General features: G+C 51.6%; 1 protein-coding gene across 4 annotated transcripts in view; it reads right to left on the minus strand.

The window, feature by feature from the left end:
* Nucleotides 1–24,626, minus strand: part of SAMD4A (sterile alpha motif domain containing 4A) — a 128,212-nt gene that overhangs the window by 23,222 nt on the left and 80,364 nt on the right. For 2 of the 4 annotated variants that reach the window (XM_067295149.1, XM_067295150.1), the window contains exons 4-5: nt 7,689–7,952; nt 248–357 (exon numbers count right to left, since the gene is read on the minus strand). In XM_067295149.1, coding sequence (XP_067151250.1) covers nt 248–357; nt 7,689–7,952 — 374 coding nt within the window. The remainder of the gene's footprint in view (nt 1–247; nt 358–7,688; nt 7,953–24,626) is intronic. The other 2 variants (XM_067295151.1, XM_067295153.1) reach the window with 1 other exon arrangement.

Below are 24,626 nucleotides of genomic sequence, written 5' to 3' on the forward strand. Positions count from 1 at the left end.
AATAAGAAGTCTGGGACAAGGTGTCTTTCAGGTACAATGTGTTTTTTCCACTCTCCCCAGACTCAGTTTTCCTTCTCCTGTTTGTTTTTCAGTCCTCTGCAAGCAAAATGCGTTCCACCTGAAGCTACAAAAGCAGGTTTTCAAGGCACCTCATCTACCAACTGAACAAACAGCGTGCTCTTAGGAGGGACAACAGCAGCAGAGGAGGAGACGTGGCTAACCGCTTTACGACCGACTTCAGACATACTTGTGCCTCGAGCTGGCATTCGGTGAGTGCCATCATTTCCTCATATGTCATCTGAGAGAAGAGAGCCGCGTACTTGTGCAGACGGAGACTCTTCAGCCAGGCTGGAACATCTGCAGCACAAAGGCAAAGAGACAAGAACTCCCTTTTATTTTATGACACTGTTTAACAACACCCGATAAGATCGACAACAGCACGAGGAGTTTATTAGGCGCTGGCTTCCTCATGCCACCCGCTGTCCCACTGCCGCTTCAGACATTGGCTGGACTTTAAGGGACTGCTCAGAGGACGTAAGCTCATCTGTGGATGAGCTGCGGTGATTTAGTCTACCGGTTTTTTAAGGCTCTTTGTTTGAGCGCTATTACTTAAATCAGTGTTGCACCCAAGACAAATTGTATGGGAAAATTGTAGGAATTTGTTCCAGGGTTTGTTGCAGCCAGGACAAAGAGTCCCACCAACCCTGGTGGATACAGGCTCGCTAGTGCACAGTGAGCCTGGTTTAGAGAAGGCCATAACAAAACTACTTCAAGAGTTGTCCTAGGCTTAGAATACAGCTGAACATGAAGAAAACGCCCTTGCTAGAGCAGGAGAAAATGAAGATGGCTAAGAGTGCGGAGCGGGGAATATATACGCTGCACTGGCTGCAACAGGGCAGCCGCCTCGTTTACGTGCATGATACCCCATGATGGCTAAGGTTTACACTGAAGTGGCTCAACACCGCTTTGAAAACTGGGTTGGTGACCCTGACACCAACGCCAGCTTGTCGACGGCCCAAGTTGGTGATGCCCCATGGAGAATCAGCTTTATGTCTGCAAACTGCCACCACCCCGGCAAGCTTCTAATTGCCCTTTTCTCTGGAACGTGGAAACTGCAGAAACTAATGACTGGGCTGAGTTTAAGATGAACAAATGGCTGTTTTGCAGATGACGTATACTGATTTATGACATGAGGGAAGATGGTATGGGCTGAAAATTTAAACAGCTGCTTGAAGAGAAATAAAGAGATTTTCATTTCACTTTAAATGTGGAAAAATGGCATGCCGTCAAAGATGGTTCTGCAACCCATTTTGGAAGCGTGACTGAGGACCACTAAATGCACTGACTGGAATGACTTCCTTCCCAGTTGCTGTCTGCAGTGTAATGCATCAGGGCCCTGGCTGGGGCCTTTATTCTCCTGACATCAATGTGGTTCCACAGGGAGGGAACTGGGAGGGGGATCCTTCCTCTGCAATATGGAAAACTTCACACCAGACCACATGAAGGGGTGTCCCCCTGCAGTGGGGTGCAGGGGGAGAAGAGGGTGGGATACAGGCAACCACCCTCCAGCCAGGTCCGCGGTTTCTCTTGGCTTGGCAGGATTTGGGGGCCGTTAGTCCTTGCTCCCTTCCTGATCACTGAGACTTCTAGGAGCTAGTACAAGCAAAAAACAGCATTTCAGCCCCAAAGAGTGTTAAAATCTACACCTCAAATGGAGAGAGTAGGTGGAGGTGGGTGCAGGAATCCTAGGAAATGGGAGTGCTGAAAATTGTCTACCCTTTCAGCTACATCTTAGAGGAGTTTGTGCCCAACAGGCAGGAGAATAACCTTCATGACTGCATCCAAAAATCCTTGCTACCATAACCAATCTCAGAGTTTTCTAGGCCACTCAGCACCCCCAGCCGCAAAGGGTGAGGCCACAACGGTACCTTGCTTTGGAAAAGGATGAGACAATTCAAGGAGGACAGGCCCACTGCTGGCTGGGACATCCTCCGGTCCGGATGCAGTCCCTAGCTCAGAAAGCCCGCACAGACGCAAGGTAGACCTGTCTCACCTCTCTTCCCTAACGAACATCTACTGTCACTGGAGGAGACAGGGCTAGATGGACCTTTGGTTTGATCCCACATGGTAATTCCTACACTGGCAGCAGTTTCCTGGGCCTCTCAGAGAAATGCACTCCCATGCCAAGCTTTGGTACATGAAGAATTTGGTCCCGTGCCTGGAGCACTGTCCCCTCTTCGTACATCCCAGTGTGCAACAATCCTACAAACTGCTATTTTAGGAATCTTAAAAAAAATAAAAAGTAAACAACAGAAAGCCTTCTGTTTCCAGCGCAGGTGGAGAGAGCAAGGACTGGCATGTTTGAATCTCAACTTCGTTTTAACAAAAACATGCCATTTTAGTGACGCCACCCGAGGAGGAGCGCCTGATCCTATGTTCCCCAGGAACATCTGTCTTTGGTGCATGTTTATGCCGATAGGAGAGTCCACAGAGACGCTTTCCGAACAGAGGTGGGACCTCACGCACGCAACAAGCCCTGCAGAAAAGCCAGCCCTGAATCCCCGGGCCTGACCAACCCTCTGGCTTTGCAGATGGTCAGAGCACAGGAGCAGCCCTTCTCCCCCTTTGCGTTAGTCTTCCAAGGCAGCCTCTTACTTCTGGGAGCTACAAAGGATCCAACCCCCCACTTCTCGGTGGCGACGGCAATCCTACGAGGCAGCTAGGGGAGAGGGAGTCTGTGCTTGCCGCACAGCAACAGCAGGGCTCTTCTCCCCTTCCACAAGGAAAAGGGAGGCGTGAGGCCTTTTTTAAGGTGATTTCACGGTCCTTGGAAAGTCAACCTGCAGGACGCAGTCATTACTTCCTAATGATCCCCAAAGAGCGATGAGCTACTCTGTACGCATATGGAGCTACTCTTTAATCACCAATTACTAGGACCTAATTGCTAAATCATGGCATAATTGTCAGAAATACTGTGTCTAATGTTAGCTGCAAAATGAGGACTTCCATGCTGTTCATGTGTATTGTCTCTTATATGCGTTAAATGCCAGAGTTTTGCCAGCATACGGATATCTGTTTGCTGGCACGGAAATTCAGCGGGCCTGGAGGAAAACAACTCACCCTGCAGCCAATATATACGTGGGATGCCTTCAGCAGTGCCCTTACGGCACAGCACATCCCAGCCCGTTTTGAACCTGCTGCTAAGCAACAGCCGTACTCGCAGCAGAACCGCCCACGGCTCGACCCAAACCCTTCTCCAGATGTGCGCCGAGCTGGCCGCTGGGAAGGGCTCTGCCCGCGGGGAGGCACGGGGGGACTCTGCAGGCTCCTCTAAACAAGGGCAGAGTATCTGCCTCTGCCACCGATGCCACCGAAACGAGGCGAGTTGCAACTCATCAGTCAAAGCGGGTGGACCTGAAAGTTATAAATCTTGCAAACGGCAGGTCTCACCCCACCGCAGCGTTTGCGGCAAGCTGAGAAGCAACAGGGCAGGAAAAAGCCAAGGGGCAGCTTTCCTTCAGTGCAGAATCAGCACGAAATAAGGGCCCACACCGGCTTCTGTGGGTGACGGGGCAGGTTTGTTCACAGCCCGTTCCAGGCTCGGAGACTTGAGGACGCTACTGGAAACATGGCGGTACCACCAGGCATTGAAAGGGCAGGTCTGAAGCAGCACATCTCTCCGGGGCGCCCGGCTGTGCCGCTGATTAAACGGAGCTGCCTTTCGGAAACGGAGAAGGGGAAAAAAATTTCTGTTCTCTAAACTCCTTCCCCTTTATCGCCCCTTTGGAGCAGAGACTTTCTTTACTGCTGTTGTACGCCGTATCACGCGAGCACCTTCTGAGGGCTCACCGACCCCATACCGAAACACTGGCATGGGCAACGAAGGATGAAATGTATGTAGCAAGACAGAGAGTGGCTGAAGGGCAGAAATACGCTGTACCCCCCGCCATGCCCACAGCCACGTAGCTATAAGGCTTCGATGCTCCGTGACACACAAAAGCTTCCTGAAAGATGACGGTGACACTAGGGGAGACGAACCGCAAAACGGGAAGAATTGGCTAAACGATGTTCCGTAAGGGTCTACCTTGGGTCTGATTTTACCCACTATTTTCATTAATACCCTGGAGGATGGAGAAGAGAGCAAGCTTATTAAAGGTGCAGATGATAGCAGGCTGTAAAAGCCTGCAGGCGCTTTGGAGGACATGACTGGAATTCAGAACGATCTTGGCAAATGGAGAAAACGATCTAGATAAAATAAGACGCAATTCAATGAAAATGCACAAAGTTGTGCATTTATGTAGGAACAACGAACTGCACAAACAACGGACAGGGAACAGGCAGTACTTTCCGCAGAAGAGATCTGGGGACACAATGGGTCATACAGAACCAGCGGCATTGGGTCATCTGCAAACAATGAGCAACCTATTGCTGTGTAGCAACAGGAGCCCGTCTATACGGCATGGGAAATTCAGTGCTCCGCTCGGCTCTGATGAAGCTGGACTACTGAATCCAGCTTTGGGTAACACACCGTCAGAAAGATACGGACCTTCTGGAGAAAGCCCAGAGCAGAGGAGCAGGAACAAGCCAAAGTCTAGAAAATACGATCTGCAAAGAAAGAATGGAAAAACTGGATTGGTTCAGTCTGAAGAAGATGCAGCTGTGGGGAGAAGACAGAACAGTCTTCAAACACGAAACCAGAGGCTGTAGACAGGAAAGGAAGCATCGCTTTTGCATGTTGCCTGAGAAGAAGACAAAAGCAAATTGGCTGAATCAGCAACAGGGGAAATTAAGGTTAGGCGCTGGTAAACCTTCCTACAGAGAAGGGTAGCGAAACACGGGAGCAAACAGCCCGAGGAAGGGAAACAACCTCCCTCCAGGGAGAGTAAAAAGAGGAGGCTGGGTGCCAGGCAGGGGCTCGGCTGAGCCGATCCTGCCTCGGGGCAGGGGATGGGGAAGGTGCTCTCCCAAGGCCCCTTCCAGCCTCTGGAGCTACGACGTGCCGTACGCAGAGGTGTGAGGCCAAAGGGGCTTTGCAGAAGAGCTACTGAAATACCATGACAGCAGGAGCTGGGATCTGGCAGACAACTAATTCCTCCCCGTGGATGCAAGTCATCCTGCTGTCAGGACAATTATGCCCGTTTCCGGGAGAGGGGAAGGAGTTTGAAGGTGATTTCTTTCGGAGTAGGATTCCCTCAGCGCAGACAATTTACCGTGAGCGATTCTGCCACCTGCTCTGTACCCACCACAGCTACGTAGCTGCAACAAGCAGCCAGAGCCGGGTCTAGCCTGGTGACGTGCGTCAACTGCTGCTTTCCTCTAGACCCGAGTGATCCTGCGAAAGCTGTTTTATCATGTGAAAACAGGCATGACTACTTAGCAAGCCAAAGGAGCGAGCGGAGCACGTGCTCGCTGTGAAAGCGCTGGCTAAAATAAGCTGAGAAACAGCGGCAGCGGCACGTGGCGCGAGACCCCCCCACGCATCAGCGCCCCGAGTGCCCGGCCTGAGCCCCCGCGGGGGTTTGGACCTGCAGGCATGTGGCTGCTGCAGCGTCACTGGGCGCGGGCAAGGTTTACTTGGCAAACAGCCTGCCTTAATACGTGGAATTTTTTTAAATGATTATTGCTCATGGACTCCCTGGGCAAACATACTTCTGTTTTTTGCATTTTTTGCATTATTTGCCTTCTACCCTCAGAAGGCAATGGGAGAGATTTGGCAGAAAGTACAGCTTAGGCTGGGGAGGGGTCTATTACATTACACTGGAAAATTACTATCCACACAGGTCCCAGAGCTGCAGGTTTTAATCACACGGAGCCAAGTCCCCTGCAGACTCTTCCCCAGCTCTAGCCGCAGAAACCTGGCGCAACGTAACGCTAAACAGACCCCTCTGCGCCACTCGTTCGTGAAAAGGGTCTCACCGGCTTGACAGACTGCAGGACCAAGCGCCGGGTGCAGAAAGCCTTGGGCACCCGTCACGCTGATTGCAGATTCATCTGCAAAGTGCTAACGGCGACCTTTCGGAGCCCAAGAAAAGCTCCTCGTCGACACGTTTGGGCCCTGTGGCTACGTCTCGGCTGCATCCTGACGGGGGCCTGGAGAGCAGGCAGACAGCAAGGCTGCGAACAGGATCGCAGGCATGCGCAGAACCTTCGCGCCGCGGTGCCAAGCCCCGGCGCGAGCAGCCCGCGGGGCACGTCCTCCGCGCCTGGGAGCGCTGGCTTCCCCTTCACCGTTCTCCGCAGTTGCGCTGACTCCTCCCCGAGTCCGTGCGCCGATGAGCTCCCGCCTGGAGGATGCTGGTGGGATGCACGAGCCTTGCAGCAACTTCTCCCTGTCAAGGTTGAGGGGGGCTGTCGATGGTGGAGGGGGACTGGGTGCTCTGCATGGCCCTGTCCGTGGGACGTGGGTCCATCAGAAGGTCCCTAGCTCTGGAGATCTCCGACTCAGCGAGTCAGTGCCCTCTAAGCAGCCTTAAGCCTAGGGAGCAGAAAAGCTTCATTCATCTGATGGCTCCAGCTGGACTCCCAAGCCCGCTCCGTACTGACTGCACATACGACCACAGCAAGTGCCCAACCGGCCAAGGCACGAGAGAGGGGACAGCTATCCTCAGCAGCAAAGAGGACCCCGGGCCTCAATGCATCACGCTCCTTATCCGAGTGGTGGCTCTCGAACGCGGCCTGCCGACCCCCACGGGATGCTGCGGCGGGTCGGTGGAGGACACCAGCCCAGGTTCTCCACACGCTCTCACAGGGCCATGCCCTCCTGCCCGGCATGCCAAGGTGGCCCCGCGTTCCCGGCGGGAGCCACTTCTGCATCAGGAAGCCCAAAACCCAGCACCTTGGAAGACACGAACACGCTGCCTCTCGCAGCCCTGCACGCCGGAGACCAAACGCCCCGGCTGAGTTACCTGATCACATGTTCTTTAGCGAATTCACTGCACGAATGGGTTTTCATTAGGGGTTTCGTTTCTGCCTTATTTACTGACAGGACAAGGCATCTTATTGCTAAAAGTCTCTGTGAAATGCAGGCATAATGGAAAAAAAAATAACTGAAGAACACAAGATAAATTCAGTTCAGAGAAGCATCTGAAGTCAAAACTTCTCCAAATACTTGGTGGGTTTCTCGTCATACCAAACACCACAGTGATAAATCACACATGGCTCGCTAAACTTGCACTGAGCTATTTTCACTGTAATAAAAAAAAAAAAAAAGAAAGAAAGAAAAAGAGAGCTCAGCTAAAAGCCGCACACCATGGAGAAAATCGAGCTTGTCAGAAGACTGGCAGTTTGCAGTGCATCGGGGTAAAACAGGCTACTGGCACTCGATCGAAACACATCAGGTTCAGGAACACGCATTGCTTATAAGAAAACCCAACTTGTCACGCTGAACCTGCCGTGCTGCTTGCAGTGCGTTTGCTCAGTCCGAAACAAATGCTAAAACGAACGAGGTTCACCCAGTGTTAAAGCATTCGTGGCACTAAACGCGGCCAGGGCGCACATGTACCTAAAGCGTGGTTCTCGAGGGAAAAACAGAGACGAAAATCGCACGGCAGGGAAATGGCTCTTCCGTTCCCGTCTCTCTGCCTGGCCAAGTGTCGCCCCAGCCGGTGCACGAGGGGCGAGGAGCCGGGGCGAAGCCTCCTGCGTTGGCCGGGGTTGGGGTACGGGGGAGGCGTCTCGTTGTCACTCACCTTTCATCCCACTCCCTTCCTCCTGGAATGTGTTACGAGCGGAAGGCTGATCTTCTAAATGTTCACTCCCACCACTTCCCGAAGAGGCTACACTGCTTTGTGGAGACAGGGGGGCATGATCGGAAGGGATGCACTGGGGTCCTCTAGCTCGTAAGTCCTCATGAGACATCCATCCATGTCCTAGAGGCTGGTTTGGCACATTCATGGGTGGGGTAAGGGACACAGAGCGTTTCAAAGGGCTGTGGTGTGTCTGGCCTGAGAGAACTGAAAAAAAATAAAATCAAACAGGTTATTCCCCCCTCGCGTCCCGGGATGTAGCAGAGCCGCCCGAAAAACATGTCGCGGTTCATCGGGGTGCCTCGCCGCTCCTTCCTCGGAATTACAGTCTCGCCGGGACCGCCTGAATCCTACCCTGACCTCCTCCTTTTGCCTCCTAGGAAACAAGGGGGACAGGAGCACCTGCAACAAGATAGGATTACACGAGCTCGGTCCGATGGCTTAGGGAAAGGAATTGCATGGATTCAGTTTCTAACAAGACCCGAGCAACTGCTGAGGTTCTCCCGGGCATCCAGTGCGCGGTTACGTTCCCGGCAGCGCACCGGGGCAGCGGCAGAATTCTTGGCGTTCGGCTGCTGGGTTTCACCTGCCCTCGAGCCCAGGTTCTCCTCCGCCTCGCACAGAAGACACACTGACGCTAGTTCAGGTGTAACAGGAATCTTCCAGCAGCTACACGGAGGTTATTCAACTCGTCCCGCTAAAGTCACCTAGACCTGTATCCTGTCCCTGAGAGCAGCCAGAACCAAATGTTTCTGGGAAAGGCATAAAAATTCCCGACGGACAACGGTGCCATCACATAGACACAGGGGAAGCTCCTCTGTCTCTCCCTTTGGTCAGGACCTGGCTTATGCCCTCAAGCGTGAGCATCTACCCCTCTGCCTAGCATAACCGTGGAGGTACTTATTATCCACAGAAATGTCTGATCTTTTCCGATTCCCACTAAGCTCTTGGGCTCAATCAGCCTATCGTTAGCAATGAGAGCACCGGACTGAAATTTTGATACAACCACGTTCAATTTGTTTTTAACAAATAACACTGGCAACGCTAGGAAAGCACTAGCAGTAACTCTTGTGATTTGGAATTAACTCTTGAGAAGGAATTTTTAAATGAATGGGTATTTACTTGCCTTTCAGTCAAGCAGAGCAGAATTTCTTATGTTTGTAAAGTATTAACAAAAGAAAATCTTAGGTTTTCTGGCATTTTTTGGTAGAAATGATTAATCTTGAATATATCTTTAAATACAATTTTTGCTGAATGGCCTGAACTTCAGCCTACTCCATTTTTCAGTATTCTTCTTTTATATTGTCTCATTAATTTTGGGGTATTTCCCTAAAGATTTAGACATCTTTGGTTTGTTTGTTAATAGGGAGAAATACATCGTATATGGAGGAGAAGACGGATATTGAAGAATTGTCTTTGTTTCCTGCAAAAAATGTATGAAAAGGTTGGTCTATGGGCTTAACAAAATTCAAATTCTGTTGTTCACAGAAGTCATGAAACTGGCTTACGACAGTTAAACATAAAGACATTTAATATACTTTAACCTAAAGCTTTAAGATATAAAGCACTTCTTATTCCCACGTTTTATTGCGGTATACTGAATGAAAATAGCTGGACTTAATACTGGGGGCTGTTCTCCCATGACCGCGTCCGGAAAACCTCTGCAGCGTGTGCAGGCTGCCCGGGCAGGGACTCGCAGCCATGTGGCCGGCATCGCGACGGCTACCCGGACACCGTGTCCCAGTCTGCTCGGGAGGACTCGCTTCCGGAGCCCAGGGCGAATCCTGCCCCAGGTGCCGCCTTCCCAGCGCCGGCAGCCGTGAGCTTGCTCACGCGGATCAGCGAGGTGCGCAGCAGAGGGGCGAAAAGCAGGCTGGCTGCGCCGGGGGAACCTGCGGGCAGAGGGGGCTCAAACGCCGCTGCAGCCCCCACGGGGGCGAAGCAAAAACTTTGCAGTTTTTTCTTTCCAAATCACATTCCCTAAAGCTCGGTGAAATCCATCACTCTTGTCGCTTTTCCTACTAAAGCACAAACGGGAAGTTCCTTAAATGCTGGTTTTTACTATTCCCTGTGGCCGAGCATTTTGAGCCCCCGCGGCCTGCCTGGCGCGGGGAAGCAAAGGCAACGGCTCAGGCTAAAAAATTCATCCCCTTTCCATTCGGCAACAGTAGAAATGTCCTCCAGAAGTCTCTCGCCAGAAGAGGATGTCAGCGAGGACTTGGAATTGTTTTCAGAGCAGCGTTAGATTTCCTAAAGTCGTGGTGTTTCCTGACAGGAAGATAGATATATTTAAGGAGGTCTTCTTGGACCAGCTATTTCGGCTGTGACAACGCGGTCGGGAAGGTAAACACCACAGCTCCGGGCTTTGCAATTGTGCTCCAAAAGTAGCGCCGTAGCTGGACCCTGGAGATGTCACGTCCTCCGCTCGCACTCGGCATCGCAACACCTTGCTGCTCTTCCTGTAGCCACCGCTGCCTGGCTTCCCAGGTCATCGTCCCGAGAGAAAGAAGTGTTTGACATTAAAAAAAAGGGGGAAACACGGGATAAAAATAGCCAGGAAGTTATCAAGGTCATCGAGATGTCTATCAGTTGAACTGCAGTCTCCAAACTCGTCGCAAGCGCGGAGCATCAGAGCCGTGTCGTCCCAGCGTCCCATCTGAGCCCAGAGCCCCACAGCCAGGATCCCAAATGTCCGGAAGGGAAAAGCCACCCCATATTTGCTCTCCTGGAAAATCTGCCGATGGAAGCAAGCCTCCTGGTTGTAGGAAATACATGTGTCCTTCACACGAAGGGGAGCTGCTGGGAGCCAGGGAAGGAAGGCGGCACGCAAGGGCCCGTGAACCTGTGCACGTGACTCGCAGGACATAATTATCCACTTTCATCAACAGTGAGAAAACCCAGATCGCCCGAGACGGCCGCGGGCGCCGTTTCCCACATGGGGCTCCAGGTGCTGCCTTTGTGGCCCTGTCTTGTCACCTAAAACACGAGCCACCTTGCAAAGCAATGCACAGAGCGCTGGGGCAGCCAAAAGGCAGGAGACAGGAGCGGTCCTCGCTTCCAGAGCGTGACGAGCTGCACGCCAGCTGAAATCCTCTCGTCTTTAAGCTCTCCTCTTCCTACAGAGATTTTTCCAAGCAAGAGAATTTCTTTTTTTCTTAAATCCAGCTCAGATTCCTTCCTGAGCAGTGCTACCCTTGCAAATTGTTGCTCTTCCATCCTAATTTTACATTCCCCCAATTAGAAGCCAGTGTTGGCTGGAGGAAAAATAATGAATTCCACAGGATGGTCACGAACAATTAGAAATCACCCAGTGCAACATATAAAGATTAGTTCCACCTCTTTTCCTGAGATAACGCAAAGCCAGGGTCCAAAAGACCTTGTATTTTACTAAACCACAAGCAGCTTTACTAAACGATGAGTCAATTCGCACAACCGCTGGAAGATGCAGTAGGGATAATTCCTCCGAAAGGGATGAGCCGAAAGAGTCACAGTCTCTTCGAAAAGGCCTTACGTGCGCTTGTCACTGCTAACATCTAAGACGTAGATTTTATAATTACGCTTTCTACTTGTGCTAAGAGGACCTGGGGCTTGCAGTAAACGCTTGAAATAAATCACTGCCTAAACCGAACAAGACCAGCACCACACCGTCGCTGCTCCCACCTGATGCGGGCTGACACCGAGCACTGCGTTGATGCACGTTAAATCCTACCGGGGGGTGAAGCGGGCAAGTGCCGCGGTGGAAAACGTTGGGCAACGAACCAGATGGGCAGGCGTTAGTGAGACAAGTGTCGGCTTCCTCCCTGCCCGCTTGAAACCACTGCGGAAGCCCCGCTTGCAGCTCCAGCGGATTACTTAAAAGCTCTCAGCACTGGCCTAACTTTACTCTATTTAAGTTTTTTTTGAACATAAAGGATACAGGTAAACAAGAGAGCTTCTTGAAATCCCTCTCACCGGTTTCCATTAGCTCTCAGGCTACAAGCGCAGCAACTCCGGGACGGTATCTGCATGGCATAAACATGCACCTATCTGCATGGCATAAACACACCTCTCCCTCTCAATTTTTTCATTTTTTAACCGTCAGGCATGATATTAATAAAGACACTGCTTGCGTCCGTATCCCCCGTGGAAACAGAGGATGCAGCTAACGATCTTGCAAGTGTCAGTGCAGTTCGGTTCCTTCCCTCCTCTTGACTGTGCTGCGCATTTCTCGGCTGGCCCATGGTGAGCCGGGGGCTGCCGACGGGCTCGCCGGGACTTCCCGCGGGGCCTCCTCGTCTGGGCACTCGGCTACGAAAATAAACGGTCCGCACGTGCTTAACTTGGGAAGCGAAAGGAGCACGGGTTCACAACGCTAAGCTCCCGTCTCGCTTTTTGCTTCGGGAAAATCTCAAGCTTTAATGTAAAAAGGAAGTCGATACAGTTTTCTACGGTAAGATAAACTTCCCTAATGCAGGCGGGGAACTTCTGCCGTTCGGATTGCGGCAGCACCACAAGCCGCGCTAACAAAGGGAGGAAACGGGCCTCCGAAGAGAGACCGGCGCATCCCCGCCAAACTGGCACACACGAGGTGCTGAAACTCTGAAGCGAGTGTAAGCACCGGTCTGTAAGGGTTTTCCTGCCTGCTGCAATGTGTAGTGCAACATTCAAAGGACCGAGAAGGACATGCAAGCAGATTTAGGCCAGCAGTGGAAAACTAAGCTTACCGTCTCGTCCGCCTGATTTTCTATGCTTCCTCACCCACTAGCCTACTTAACTGGAATCCAGCAGTACAGTATCACTCCCATTTTTTGTAATTCTGCCTTTTGCATGCTAATGACCTGAGAGCTTTTAAATAAACTCAGAGGACAGCGTTACGAGCAGTATCTCCTCTTTTATGCCACCCGCAGTACAAAAGCACGCGTAAAACGAGCACCACCTCTACGCGGTACCACGAGGGGCCACGCGCCTGACGGCAACGTCCTTTAAACGCCCCGTTCGGCTCGGTCGCGCGGTGGCAGAGCCATCACTCGCAAGGGCTGTCAGCCTGACGAATCACGCTGCAAACGCACCGGCCGCCGGTCCGGGCACTTCCAGCGAGGTATCTGATGGGATGGAGGCCAGCATAGATCCCGGCCCACGCCGCGATAAGGCCGTTAGTTGGTGCCGACTGGTGTAATTTGTTTGTTCCTCTGCTGCAGCTCGGAGCCTGCGGCACGCGCTCATCCAGAGGCAGCCGGCTCTCGGCCGGCGCGTCGCGGCCTCTGCCCCGCGTTGGACCCTGCTGCATCCTCCCACGGAGGAGAAGAGGTTGCATGAATTCCCGGACCCACCGGATTGGAGGCGTGTGGGGAAGAGCCGGCGTCTCCATGCCCATGGTGTGCCACGCTGGGGACCAGCGAGACGGCACATAGTCTGCACGTGGGCTTGTCTCCTGCGGAGGAGCCAGGAGGCTCCTCGTGTTCTTCTTGGGTCCGTCCCAACGCTCCCCGTAGCCTCCAAACGAGGGTCAGGCACAATCTGGCAATCGCTACTAAATATAAGGGCTTCAATATGCGCTCAAAATGTTTTGCGTCCTAGGAAAAAATATAATAAATAACCTGGAGCCAGTGGCATCCAGAAATGCGGTGTCACAGAAGTTGTCTCCGGTTTCAAATCAAGCTAGGCTTCGTATTTCCAGGGGGAAAAAAAATTAAAAGACAGAGAAGAAACAACAATTAGGACCCAACCATTTCCACATGCCGCTGGTGTACGGGACTCCTCCTTGCAGGATGCGGATTCGCAATGCGCCGCCGCAAAGACAGAGCGAAGCGAAACTCCCCGGAGGGCTGGGATTAGGGGTTACAAGGAAAAGGGATGTTTCCATCTGGCCTCCAGGCCACAGCTGCAGCCGAGGGATTTGCTGCAGGCCTCTCATCCCGGAGGACCGCTGTGGGGCCACTGGCAGCAGCCGGGGACCGGTCCCCAGCAGGTGCGTTGCTCAGCGGGGCTCCGTCTCCGTCGGAGCCGACACCAGCATAGGACCAGCCCGGACAAAACCAGCTTTATCGCAGATCAAACCCTGGCTGCACTGGAAGATACTGCAACTTATTTGGAGAAACTTCGAGGCAGAAAGGCGTTTGAGCGCTTTCCCTGTGAAACGGGCTCTGTTCAGTCCCAAGCAGACTGTGGCCCTTTATCTCGAACCGTTGAGGCATGTACAGCACAGGCAGCGGAGACCGGAGTTTATTTTTTCTCTTCCTTTTTGAAGTGGTGGTGCCTATTTTGGTACACAAGAACCGATTTCAAGAGCATTTCTGTCCGCTAAAGACCATGTGGCGCAGCGTAAGACATTTGTGTTGTGGTTTCGCGGGGTTTCAGGCCAATTTTTCAGCCCGTGCCACAGAAGGAAAAAGCCAGCGGTTCCTGTAATTAGAGCGAAGGAAGCGGGGCTCTGCAAGCAGCCCTTCCCCAGCAGCACGTGACGGCAGGCGAGGCGCCGGCCGCCCCTCTGCCCCCCGCGCGCCCCTCGCCAGCCCTCCGCCGCTCTGCGGTCCTCAGCAGGTCCCTGAAACCCAGAGTGCTCTTAAAACGAGCTCACAACCCTTTTACCAGTGCATGGGCAAACCAGGGGATTGCAAAGCAGAATCCCCTTCTCCCATCACTGGAGAAAGAAAAAGTGCTGCAAGGTGCCTACTGAACCCTTCTGGAGATGCGCTTGGAGTTCCTGGGTTTTCTCTTGGCTGTAAACCTTGTTCCGGCCCATCCTCAAAGAGCGTCCCATCACGTGCTATTCCTTTCCTGGTCTGCAAATCTGCAGTCAAACTCTAACTAGCTGTGAGAAAAGATATCCAAAAGCAGCGCCTTGATCCCAAATGGTCTGCTACATAAAGCACGGATCACGTTTTTGCTCCACCGAGGCTGCACGGTCTCTTGGGCAGGCCGGATGCGCCCACACGGAGGGGGAATACTGAGCAGCGCCTTCAATTCTTCTCGCGGAGAAACCCAGCGAGTTCAAATCCGTCCGTTCCCCCCTCCCTGTTGCTGCTCAAATCATTAGGCATCGCCCGTTCCAGGAAGACTACCCCGATCTGGCCAAGGCTTGCGGCTTTTTCATCGTTTCTCCGACTTTCTTTGCCGAGGACTCTAAGGAACAAACGCTGGTGAATCACGGCTGGCTCTCGGCCTCCTTCCCGGGGTGGCTCATTCACAGAGCTACCTACCCGGCCACAAAAAGCGAAGCGGGGACGAGGCAGAGCTTGACAGGACATTTTTCAACGCAGTGTCCCCTAACCCTTGGAGTCTTTTCTCTGCGTGTTTTTTCTTCCCCCCAGATTTTGAGGCTGTGACTTTAACTTCATTTGTGCGGTGCCGGATAAGCCATGTCCGAGGCTCTGAATCACAGGCGAATACGAGCCGCGGCGGGGGGGGGGAAAAACAACAGTCCTAAATGCAAGCGACCACCGGGTAGCTGCGTGCATTAGAAGAAAAAAACAGATATAAGCAGCCTTGACCAGGGAACTCAGGAAGAAGCATGGACTGCAGAAAAAGACTGTCAAACAAACTTAAAAAAAAAAAAAAAAAAAGGCATTTTAAGACGCAGTTTCCCATTCAAGGAAAAGACTGGACAGAGCAACAATAACCCGTTTGTTACTGCTGCTGATCTGCTCGAGCAGAGCACGCGAGGCCTCGGCCCGGCCGGGCTGAAGCAGGGGGAGTCCTGCTGTCGGCCCCAGCGGGCGTCGGGAGCTCCTGCCCGGCGCAGCGAGAGCCCGCCGGCCCCCCGTCCGGCCCCCCGTCCAACTCCGGCTGCAGCTCGGGGCACAGGAATTAGGATTATCGTTATTCACTCGTTCGTGCCGCAGCAGGGCCGGGGCCCCGGGACGCCGAGCGCTCCCCACCCACGCGCGCGGCGAGCTGGGTGTGTAAAAACCCGCAGCTGCCAGGTACTTCTAAAGATATGTAAATACGGCTAGTTGGGGGCTGTAGTAATCCAGGGAGACCCATTTCTGGAAGGAGGCCCAGGGAGCTTCAGGGAAGAGCAGAAAGCCAGGAACTTCTCTCGAGCTTCTTGCCGGGTTTCTCACTTCCACCGGCAGCGCCGCGAGACGTGGGGTGGAAATTCGGACAGTCATTTCACACGCAGACAAAAAGACGAATGAAAGCGGCTCCTGAGACTGCTGAAGATGGGAATCAGCATCCAGGATGGAGGGTTAGAGGAATGTTGCAAGGAGGCTCTGCCCCAAACCGTACTGTCTCCGTTCGCCGGGTAAACGTAACGCCCTGATCTCCAGGCCAATAAATGCGGTTTCTCTCGTACATTTATATACAAACCACAGAAGAACAGCGCTCGCCCCTGGGGAATCCCAGTCCATTAATAACAACACTGCGGTGCTGAGCCAAGTCTCACTAGTTACCCCAGAGTTTACTGATTTTTGCTTTCGGTTCCTGGGGGAAATTCCTCCCTGCTCGCTGGCCGAGCCGCACAAACCGTGATGCAACACACGAAATCTCTTTCTACAGTCCTTTTCCGTCAACGGGAGATATCCAAGAGCATTGCACAGATGCACGCTGCCTGCAGACAGGTTCATTAAACTATCGGTGGTGCCAAGGAGTATCACTGCTTTTCCTCTTTTTTCTCTTTCTACCCACTTTCACTCATTCAAAAAAGTCCTCCTCTCTTGTAGGCGCCATGGCCCAGATTTCACAAGACAAATTCCTCTACGTTTCAGCCGTATCAGCTCCCGTTGGCCTTCAGCTCATAGAGACACCTAGGCTGGCTGAACCGGAGCTCAGACACCCCATCCCAATGACACTATCTGAGCTGTCACTGTCTTCCATGTCACGTTATCTGCCCCTTCGTTTCCTGGACTTTGTTGAATTCCTCTCCTCTTTTTCTTCACAGGGTTTTTCTTTTCTTTAAAGAGTGTAATATATTACCAGCTTCAGGGGAGAAGAAAAGTCTGATAGGTCCCCAACACCATCAACTGGCAAACGCAGCATCCAGTTCCCCGCACGAGAAGACGCAAAAGGTACGTAGCAGTTACTAGCTAGCACCCCCAACATCTCCTGACTCCACCTCTCGCCCAAAATACAGACACAAACAGCAGCGCTTTGCAATGACGATGCCCAGTGGAAAACGGGGTAGCCAGAGCTACTATGGTAATACCGGCATTAATCCATCCCCGTTATTGCCCCAAATCAGCTCAGCACAGCCTTCTCCCTCCTCTACCAACTGAAAGCTTGTATGTGCTAAAAAATCTGCCCTAAGCATCCTCAGAAGCAGTCGTTTCCTTGCGCTTGAGTTAAAACACAGATCTCTGCGCTGGCTAATGAAAGACTATATTGCTCGGCGAACGGAGGGACTGTAGCTACAAGAGAACATCAAACGCAGAGCAGCTCGCCTTTAACAGAATTGCATAACAAACGGGAACAACAAACTCGAGAGGAAAAGAAAAGAAAGAAAAAAAAAAAAGGTTCAGCTTCAAGGCTGCCAAAAATGAGCCATTGATTACAGTGCATTTGATCCATCTGCATTCAGAGAGCTCTGCTTTGGAGCCGAGATGGAAACAGTCTTAATATAGCTGGAGAGAAAATATCCTTCTTGCACTCTTCTAACTGCACTTTGATAGGAAGCAGCAACAGAGCAGATGGTGCCTATATATAATCACTAGACCTATTATCCCAGCCTCTTTTAGTAATTTGAAGGATGTGATAACCACAAGGAGAGCAGCAAATATTCCCCCTCCTCCTCTCCCTTCCCCCTGCTAAGAAAAATATCCAAAAAAAGAGCAGGAAGCTATAATTATGGTAACGATTAAAAGAATTTTCAAATGAAGTAAATAACTATTTTGTACACTGCTCCTTTAAACCAGAAGTCAAAAGTTAATTAAATATCAGCATGTTACTGAGTCAGGGTAACACAGCAAGTCTCAGCGCAATACTGCAGTCGGGAGACAGACTGGATTCACTTCAGATAGAATATAAACCAGAGCAGTCCTTCCCTTGCCCGGCTTCAGAAAAGCAGCACGTGTGCACGTACGCCGCTGCCCTCGTGCGAGTTCTGCGTAGCTTCTACTTGGTGGCAGCGGGAGCGAGAGCTAATCTTTCTTCTATTTACTGCCAGATCTAAGAGTTTCACAGCAGTCAAAACACGTGCGATGGAGAGGTGATTCTCTCCAGGGTTCCTCGTCACACAGAGATGCTCAGGAGGAGTCAGGAGGAAACCCACCTTCGTGACGTCTGGAGGGAAGGCTGGGAGAAGGTGGTGCCCAAAGGCTGCAAGGAGTAGGAAGGGTTTTAGAGGGGAGTTTGCACGCCTTCGCCAGCACGTGCCCTTCCTCCCCTTGTGCTGCTGGCTGTCGTTAGTGCTGAGCACCCAAAAGCGTCTGATGGCTGTTGCCTACAGAAGCCAACTAGGTGCCAAGGCACGAGTTGGTAGGAGGATCCAGCTTTATTCGGTTGGAGGCATTACTCATCACACGTTTTACGGACACACATCAATAGCCGAAAGCACCACGCGGCACGTCCCAAGCTGTCCCACCTGGAGAGCCCAGGTATCCCACTCCTAGCTGGAGCCCTTGACCAGAAGCCGATGGCGGTTCCTGTGGCTCATGGCACCAGGACGGCGGCAGTGAAAAATACAGACAGGGACCCAAGAGCATTCCCGGGTCAGGAGAAAAGCAAAGCTTCCCTCAGGGAGAGGAACAAGCTTATATGCAATGAGTAACCACAGATTACTGTCATCTATGCGGTGTCTGACAGGCACCAGAGCAGCTGGTAAAATACACTTGGGTCTAGGAGGATCCATCCATCACGCCCCTGCAGCAGCTCAAATACTTCTTCCTCGGCAGCCGAGAGGACGGACTGACAGAGGAGAGCTCTCCTGAGCCCTGCAAGAAGCAGGCTCCTGAGACGGGTGAGTAATGACCCAAAAGCGTGCCTGGGGGCCTCGGATGCACAGAATCATGTCTGTGTGCGCTGGAGCCTGCAGCAAAGTCAACAAAACCTCCCGGTCAAAAGACAGGCGAAACTGCGGAGGGGTCTAAAAGAATTACTGGGGATGTCTGACTTCGCTCCACAGCTAGGACACCATCAATCAGCCGCACTGGTGATTTCTGTGCTGTTTCCAGGTCAAAAACGTGATGCAATGGAGACTGTTGGGGGGGGGTAGCAGGCCAGATTACGCAGAGCATTTAAGATGCTTCACGGCACGGTTTTGTGTCAAGAGGGCTGGTTTAAGAGCCCCCGCGTGGCTTTGTACTTAAAAGCAGCCACCAGCAATCAGTGACAAGCACCTGACCTGTGCTGACCACCTGTATAAAGCCCTCTGTGCTCCCATCTCCGTCTGTACATGCCTAAACGCCATCGACACCATTGCTCGGTGTGAGTCACCGCTCAGCCCAGTCTCGTGGTCTCCTCCCTCTTTTGCTTTGGGCACACAAAGTTCCTCTGCCCTTTGCAGCTCTCTCTGCCAACGTTGCAGGTTCCCGTTGGTCCTTCTGCCACCTGCCTCTCCTCCAAGCGCTGCAGCTGACGGGGCAGAAGGCCCGAGCCGAAGCAGGACTGCAAGATCCAGCCTGCTGCACACCACCCAGAGCCCACACAAAACCCACTCGCTGCCGGGAGCTTGTGGGAAATGCATTCGCTTTCCCGCCTACTCTTTCTGCTTGGCAAGCAGATATCAATCACTTGCTTGACACCCTGCCTACAACAGGATCCTCACATAGCCAAAAAGCACTGCCTGGTGTAGGCTGCACATATGCCCTCCGTCTTCTCTTGTTCCTGTGTAAAAGCAGAGCGGGGCAAGGCGACGAGGACCCCATCTCCATTTCCTTGCCGTTTGAAACCTGAATTAACAAAGCTCCACTTTGCTAACTGCATCTCACCAAACCCAACTGCTGTGGGCAAGAAACTCGGTCTTTCATCTCCAAGGATGTGTGGCTGCGGACCCCCTACAAGAGGAGACCACCAACGCAGGCGGTGCAAATAGCGAACACCAGAGGCCTCAGCCAAACAGGACTGGGAGAATCGCTCTCCCAAACGCTGACCTGGATGCTATGTCCAAAGCAAAACACTCAGCAGAGGCTGATGGGTTACTCCACATCATTGTTTTGTAGATCTCGGATATTGGCACATTCCTAAAGCAAGAGGAGGGTTTGTGGCCACCTGGGCCCTGGTGGAGCAAGCAGCAAAGTCTGGAGAGAGAGACGGGCTGGCTAGCTGGTAACGCAGCACAATGTATTGCATTACCCATTTCGGTGTTCGCTGGGAATAGTCAGCCTGACCTTTAGACTGCCCAAACGTAGCTGGAAACAGAAAGGGAAACAGTCAGAGCAGTTTGCTTCCGTAGTAAAAAAATGGATCTGGAGTTTAGATGTGCTAATCTTTCTTTTCTCCCAATGCAGAGTGTCATCTTCAGGAGGACCAGCCCAGGTTCCTGCATCTTCACATGAGACCTTGCAAATACGTACACAGCAAAGACTAGGCTGCCTCCATCTCTTCCACTTAGATGAATCTCTTCCATTCGATGAATATATTTTTCTAGCCCAAATCTTGCTGCTGTGCTCCAGGATCCCACAGAGCTGCAGGGAGCAGTCTCCCTCCTTGCACTTGACCAGCCAAAAGCCCCACCAGCGGCTGCAGCAATCTTGGGGATGGACGGAGCACTTGGCCGTCCTGCTTTGAGATCAGGCCTGGACAGTGCGGGAGTGGTGGTGAAGGCGGGATGAGCACATGCGCCTGGCCCATCAAACAGCCAGCTGCCCAGCACAAAGAATGGACATAGCTTTCTCCCTTTGATTTTGGATACCCTCCCTGCTAAGCAGAGGGTGAGCAACAAGGCAAACGGAGTGACGTCAACAGGAGGAAGGGATATGGGCTACAAAACAGAGCTCTGCAGTGACCATTCAAGAGCGGTAGCTAAGTGTTTGCTCACAGCATCCCCCCAGTGTTGCTGACGCCCGGGCGGTGAAAGGCCATCCCTGTTTTCCTCCACCACTGCTATCATTTCCAATGCTTGATGGTTTCCAGGCAGAGAGCAGATGAGCATTCATCTCCTCGCCTGCTTAAGTGACACACTGCAGAGCTGTGGACCGTATCCTCCCAGGGACCAAGTGCTTTGCATTTATAGACGGGACAGGAAATCTGTATCTGCCGTTTACACAGCTGGAGTCATTTTCAGAGCAGACGAAGAGCACAGTGCTGTGACAAACGCTGCTGTTTCCCAAAACAGCCAATGTGGAAGGGGCCGTCTACCGTCTCAGTCCAGTTTTCTGTGGTATTTGTGCACAGTCTTCATGGATTGTAGAAAACAACTCTAGTCACTTTATCTTTTTGTATGAATCCTCCTCTGTTTTTAAATCCAAAATTTGCAAGATGTTATAGTTAAGGGTCCCTAGCAAGGGGAGCAACTCCTAGAAATGTTCCCCAATGGTTACATGCAACACCAGAGGGCATGAGCAAGACAACAGATACCCCAGTCTACTACAGTTGAAAGGCTCACGTATAATAAAGGCCAACAAGCTTTACTCTATCAGTAAAAGAAAAACAAACAAACAAGCAAGCAAAGGTTTTGCAGCCTCCACCTTTCCCTGGATTCCCTGTCACCGATGGGGTAACTAATAAAGACTACTGTGAGTTTAGAGGCGTTGTCCCATGAAGGCCATTTCTGAAAGATGCTAACCTGGCAGACGTCGGGCTCGTTCCTACATGCACTACCTGAGTCCTATTCTTTATTTCTATGGCATCCCCATCTGGTAGGGTGAGTACCAGTGTGCTAAGTCTCAGTACATAGCATGGCCAACTGAGAAAGAAGTGGAAGGGAAAGTTTCTGAAGAAAATTCCTGAATACGAAGCTAAGCCCCCAATAGTAAGAACAGCACATTTGTTTGCTTTACTGTTGTACCCGTATTAAGACTTTTGCACTCTTTATTTTTAAAGAAGCAAAACAGCTTGTTGTTTAACTGATAACTTTGCATGAGAAGAAACATGTCATTCTGTAAAAGTTAAACATACACTGAGGACACACAATCACCTTCACGTGGTAGCAAACCTACAGAGGAGATAGTTGTACTTGCAAGTTGTCCACCAACCCAACACAAACCAGGCTGGTCCCTCAGGTTAAAACATGCAATTCCCACCCAGTTACCAAGATCAGTTTGGGTGCTGGGTACAACGACAGATTAGTCTACAGTGGCAGGCAATAATCTATTGCATGACAGTGCAGGACAGTTGAAGAGTCACAAAACACACTCTGCCCATGACAAGTGCTTTCTAGGCGTTGCTTCTTCCACCTCAATTCTCAGCAGGGCTCTGCCCCAGATCATCAGTCTTCTTCATCATCTGTCTCACCAGAGAGCTCAGCAATCTCAGCCAGAACTGGGGCAAACGCAGGCAAAATCCAGCAAGCAACGTCACCCGTACACATGCTGACGTACAGTTTAGTAGCTACAGATCTGTCTGTACAGCAGCAGTTGGGCTGGGTTCTCCTCTGAGTAAGAAACATGGCAGAAACCCCTTTAGAGAAAGGTGGTGTCTCCACAAACTGGCACAGGGCTTGCTCCAGAATAGGAAGAGTTCACAGCACGGTCCTTCTCTCTGCAGGGTGCCCTGCTGCCACCAGCATCCCTGAAGTTTCCTGAGGCTACAGGGAGTTTGAACACCAGTACTTCTTACTGGTGACACCTGAGCATCACTCTGAAACCTAAATATTTCTTGAGAGCTGGCAGGTGCCAGCTGAGAGCCATGAATCTCGACAAAAGCAGGCATTACTGTCTGGCACTCAAGAAAGTACGCCGATTTATTCAATCTCTTCAGATCTAGGACAAGATAAAAGATTTTTCTTTTTGGGGACAAATAAGAAAAAAATAGGCAAGCATTTCTCCTATATTGCACTGCTCGCTCTCTCCTCTTAGACAAATGACTCAGTCCTGCTAGCAGAGACTCCCACGGGAAGAGCGTTAGAGGGGTCTGAGTGCATCACATCTCTCCCTTTTGTTCAGAAGCAGCAGTGCAACCAGAGACTGCCAAACAGCTTTGCTGGTCAAGGATCTCCCTGTTCACAGGTAGGGGAATCTGGGCAGCACAGTGACACTGACATACCAAAGAGTTTGTTACAGCTCTCCTGTATAAACACAGCCTCAACGTCCAGGATCTCTGCTGTACAGGATATTCGATCCTGAAGTTTCTGACTGTCTCCATCTGTCACTGATCTGTGATGCACACCATCATCTCAGTCCCCTGGTGCCACCCACAGCACACCTTCACACAACGGTGCTGCTCCAAAAGGACCTGGAGCACACTGGGATCAAGCCAGCACGTGCCAGGGACACAGTCCGGCGCTCAGCCCAGGGCAGGACTGCAGGGCACCACAGGCCATGCACCTGCATCATGGGATAACCGCAGCTACTTGCTGTGTTTGGCCAATGTCATGGGCTTGGCAATGAGCAGTAGGGCTGGGATAGAGACAGGAGCCGATTCAGTTCCTTCCTCTTTTCTTGCCAGCAAAGACCACTGTCCTATTCTCACTAGGATCACCTGGATAACACCACTACCAGGCTGAAGAACCTCCTTCTCTTTTTGGAAGCACAGACAGGAGATGGACCCCTAGACACACAAGACTCCTGTAAGGCCAGCATCAACTGTGAGCACTACCTACCTTCTCTGTGGCCATCCCACACCGGAGAACCTGGTGTGCTACTGCTTTATGGTACAACTGTAGCCTAAACACAGGCTGTGCAGTGCTCTCATCCCATAGGCAAGGTCACAACTGGAGAAACTCATCCTTGTTGAAGCGCTGTCTGCATTTGACACTGAGACACCTTTTGAGCAGGTACTTGCATAAGAAGGTCTTCGTTTATCTGTGAGAAAGCACCTGCAACATCTGGCTCTTAAATTAAAACGTTTGGGGCAACTTATTGTCACTCCTGCAGTAAAATCAAGACGTTTTGCCCCTGTGCAGGGGGGCTGGCAGCTCTTGTCCCTTGGAACCTGCACTCCCAGGGAACTGCCCTGGCACCACACCAAAGATGAGAGCGTAGGAAAGTCTCACCATAAACTATTGAAAGAAGTAACACTGTTATTCCCAGGCTATATACTGGGAGTAGACAACCAGAAGGCTTGTCCAGCAGATACATGGCAGAGCTAGGAACTGAAGCCTCTACAGCTGTGGTTCAACAGGCTTGATATTGCCAAATGGAGTAGATATCACTCCCTTCATGCTGCCCTTACGGTTCAGTTCGAATCAGTGCATCGACTGTAACTGCACCCCAGCTTCTCAGTGCTGGACAAACGTATTTAACAACAGACCCTCCTGTTTCTCTGTGCACACTCGCTTCTGAGCAGGCAGAGAACACAGGGTTAAGCTATGCTGTACTTCCACTTGACAAATGAACCCCCCTGTGCAATCAGATCATACTCAGGTGGAACCAATTACACAGGGGAAAGAAAGGAGTCAGAGCTAAGCGCAAGAAACTGTTGGTCTGTAACTTTCATTTCTTACCCCTTTGTCACGGATCCTTGAGAGAAGAGCCAAAGGCTCTTATTAAACAAAGTTTTTAAGACTGCTCCTCTCTTTGCCAGCTGCAAAGCAGAATATTTAATGATGCATTAATAACATTAAGGGGAGAGGTGTTTGTGCAGGTAAACAGGCAGAATAAGGTGCTCCGCACATGTTGCCTTTGTGAAAGCTTGCCCGCTAAGCCTCGCACCCTGGAAAAGCGGTTCTTCAGACTGGCTGCCCCTTTGCTCTGGAGAAAGAGGGCTGCTTCTTTCTGTTGTTTCACATTGGATATTTAAAGCCCCATCTCCACTGCAAATGTGTTTTGCAACCCAGGCGTTTTGTAATTGCCGTCTGACTCAGCTGCAGAGCTAAGGGCTCTTTGCTTGATCCTTTCCCACTAGGCCTGGCGTAGTTTTGGCCTTTTG

Source organism: Apteryx mantelli, chromosome 4, assembly GCF_036417845.1.
Source record: "Apteryx mantelli isolate bAptMan1 chromosome 4, bAptMan1.hap1, whole genome shotgun sequence".
Classification (NCBI taxonomy): domain Eukaryota; kingdom Metazoa; phylum Chordata; class Aves; order Apterygiformes; family Apterygidae; genus Apteryx; species Apteryx mantelli.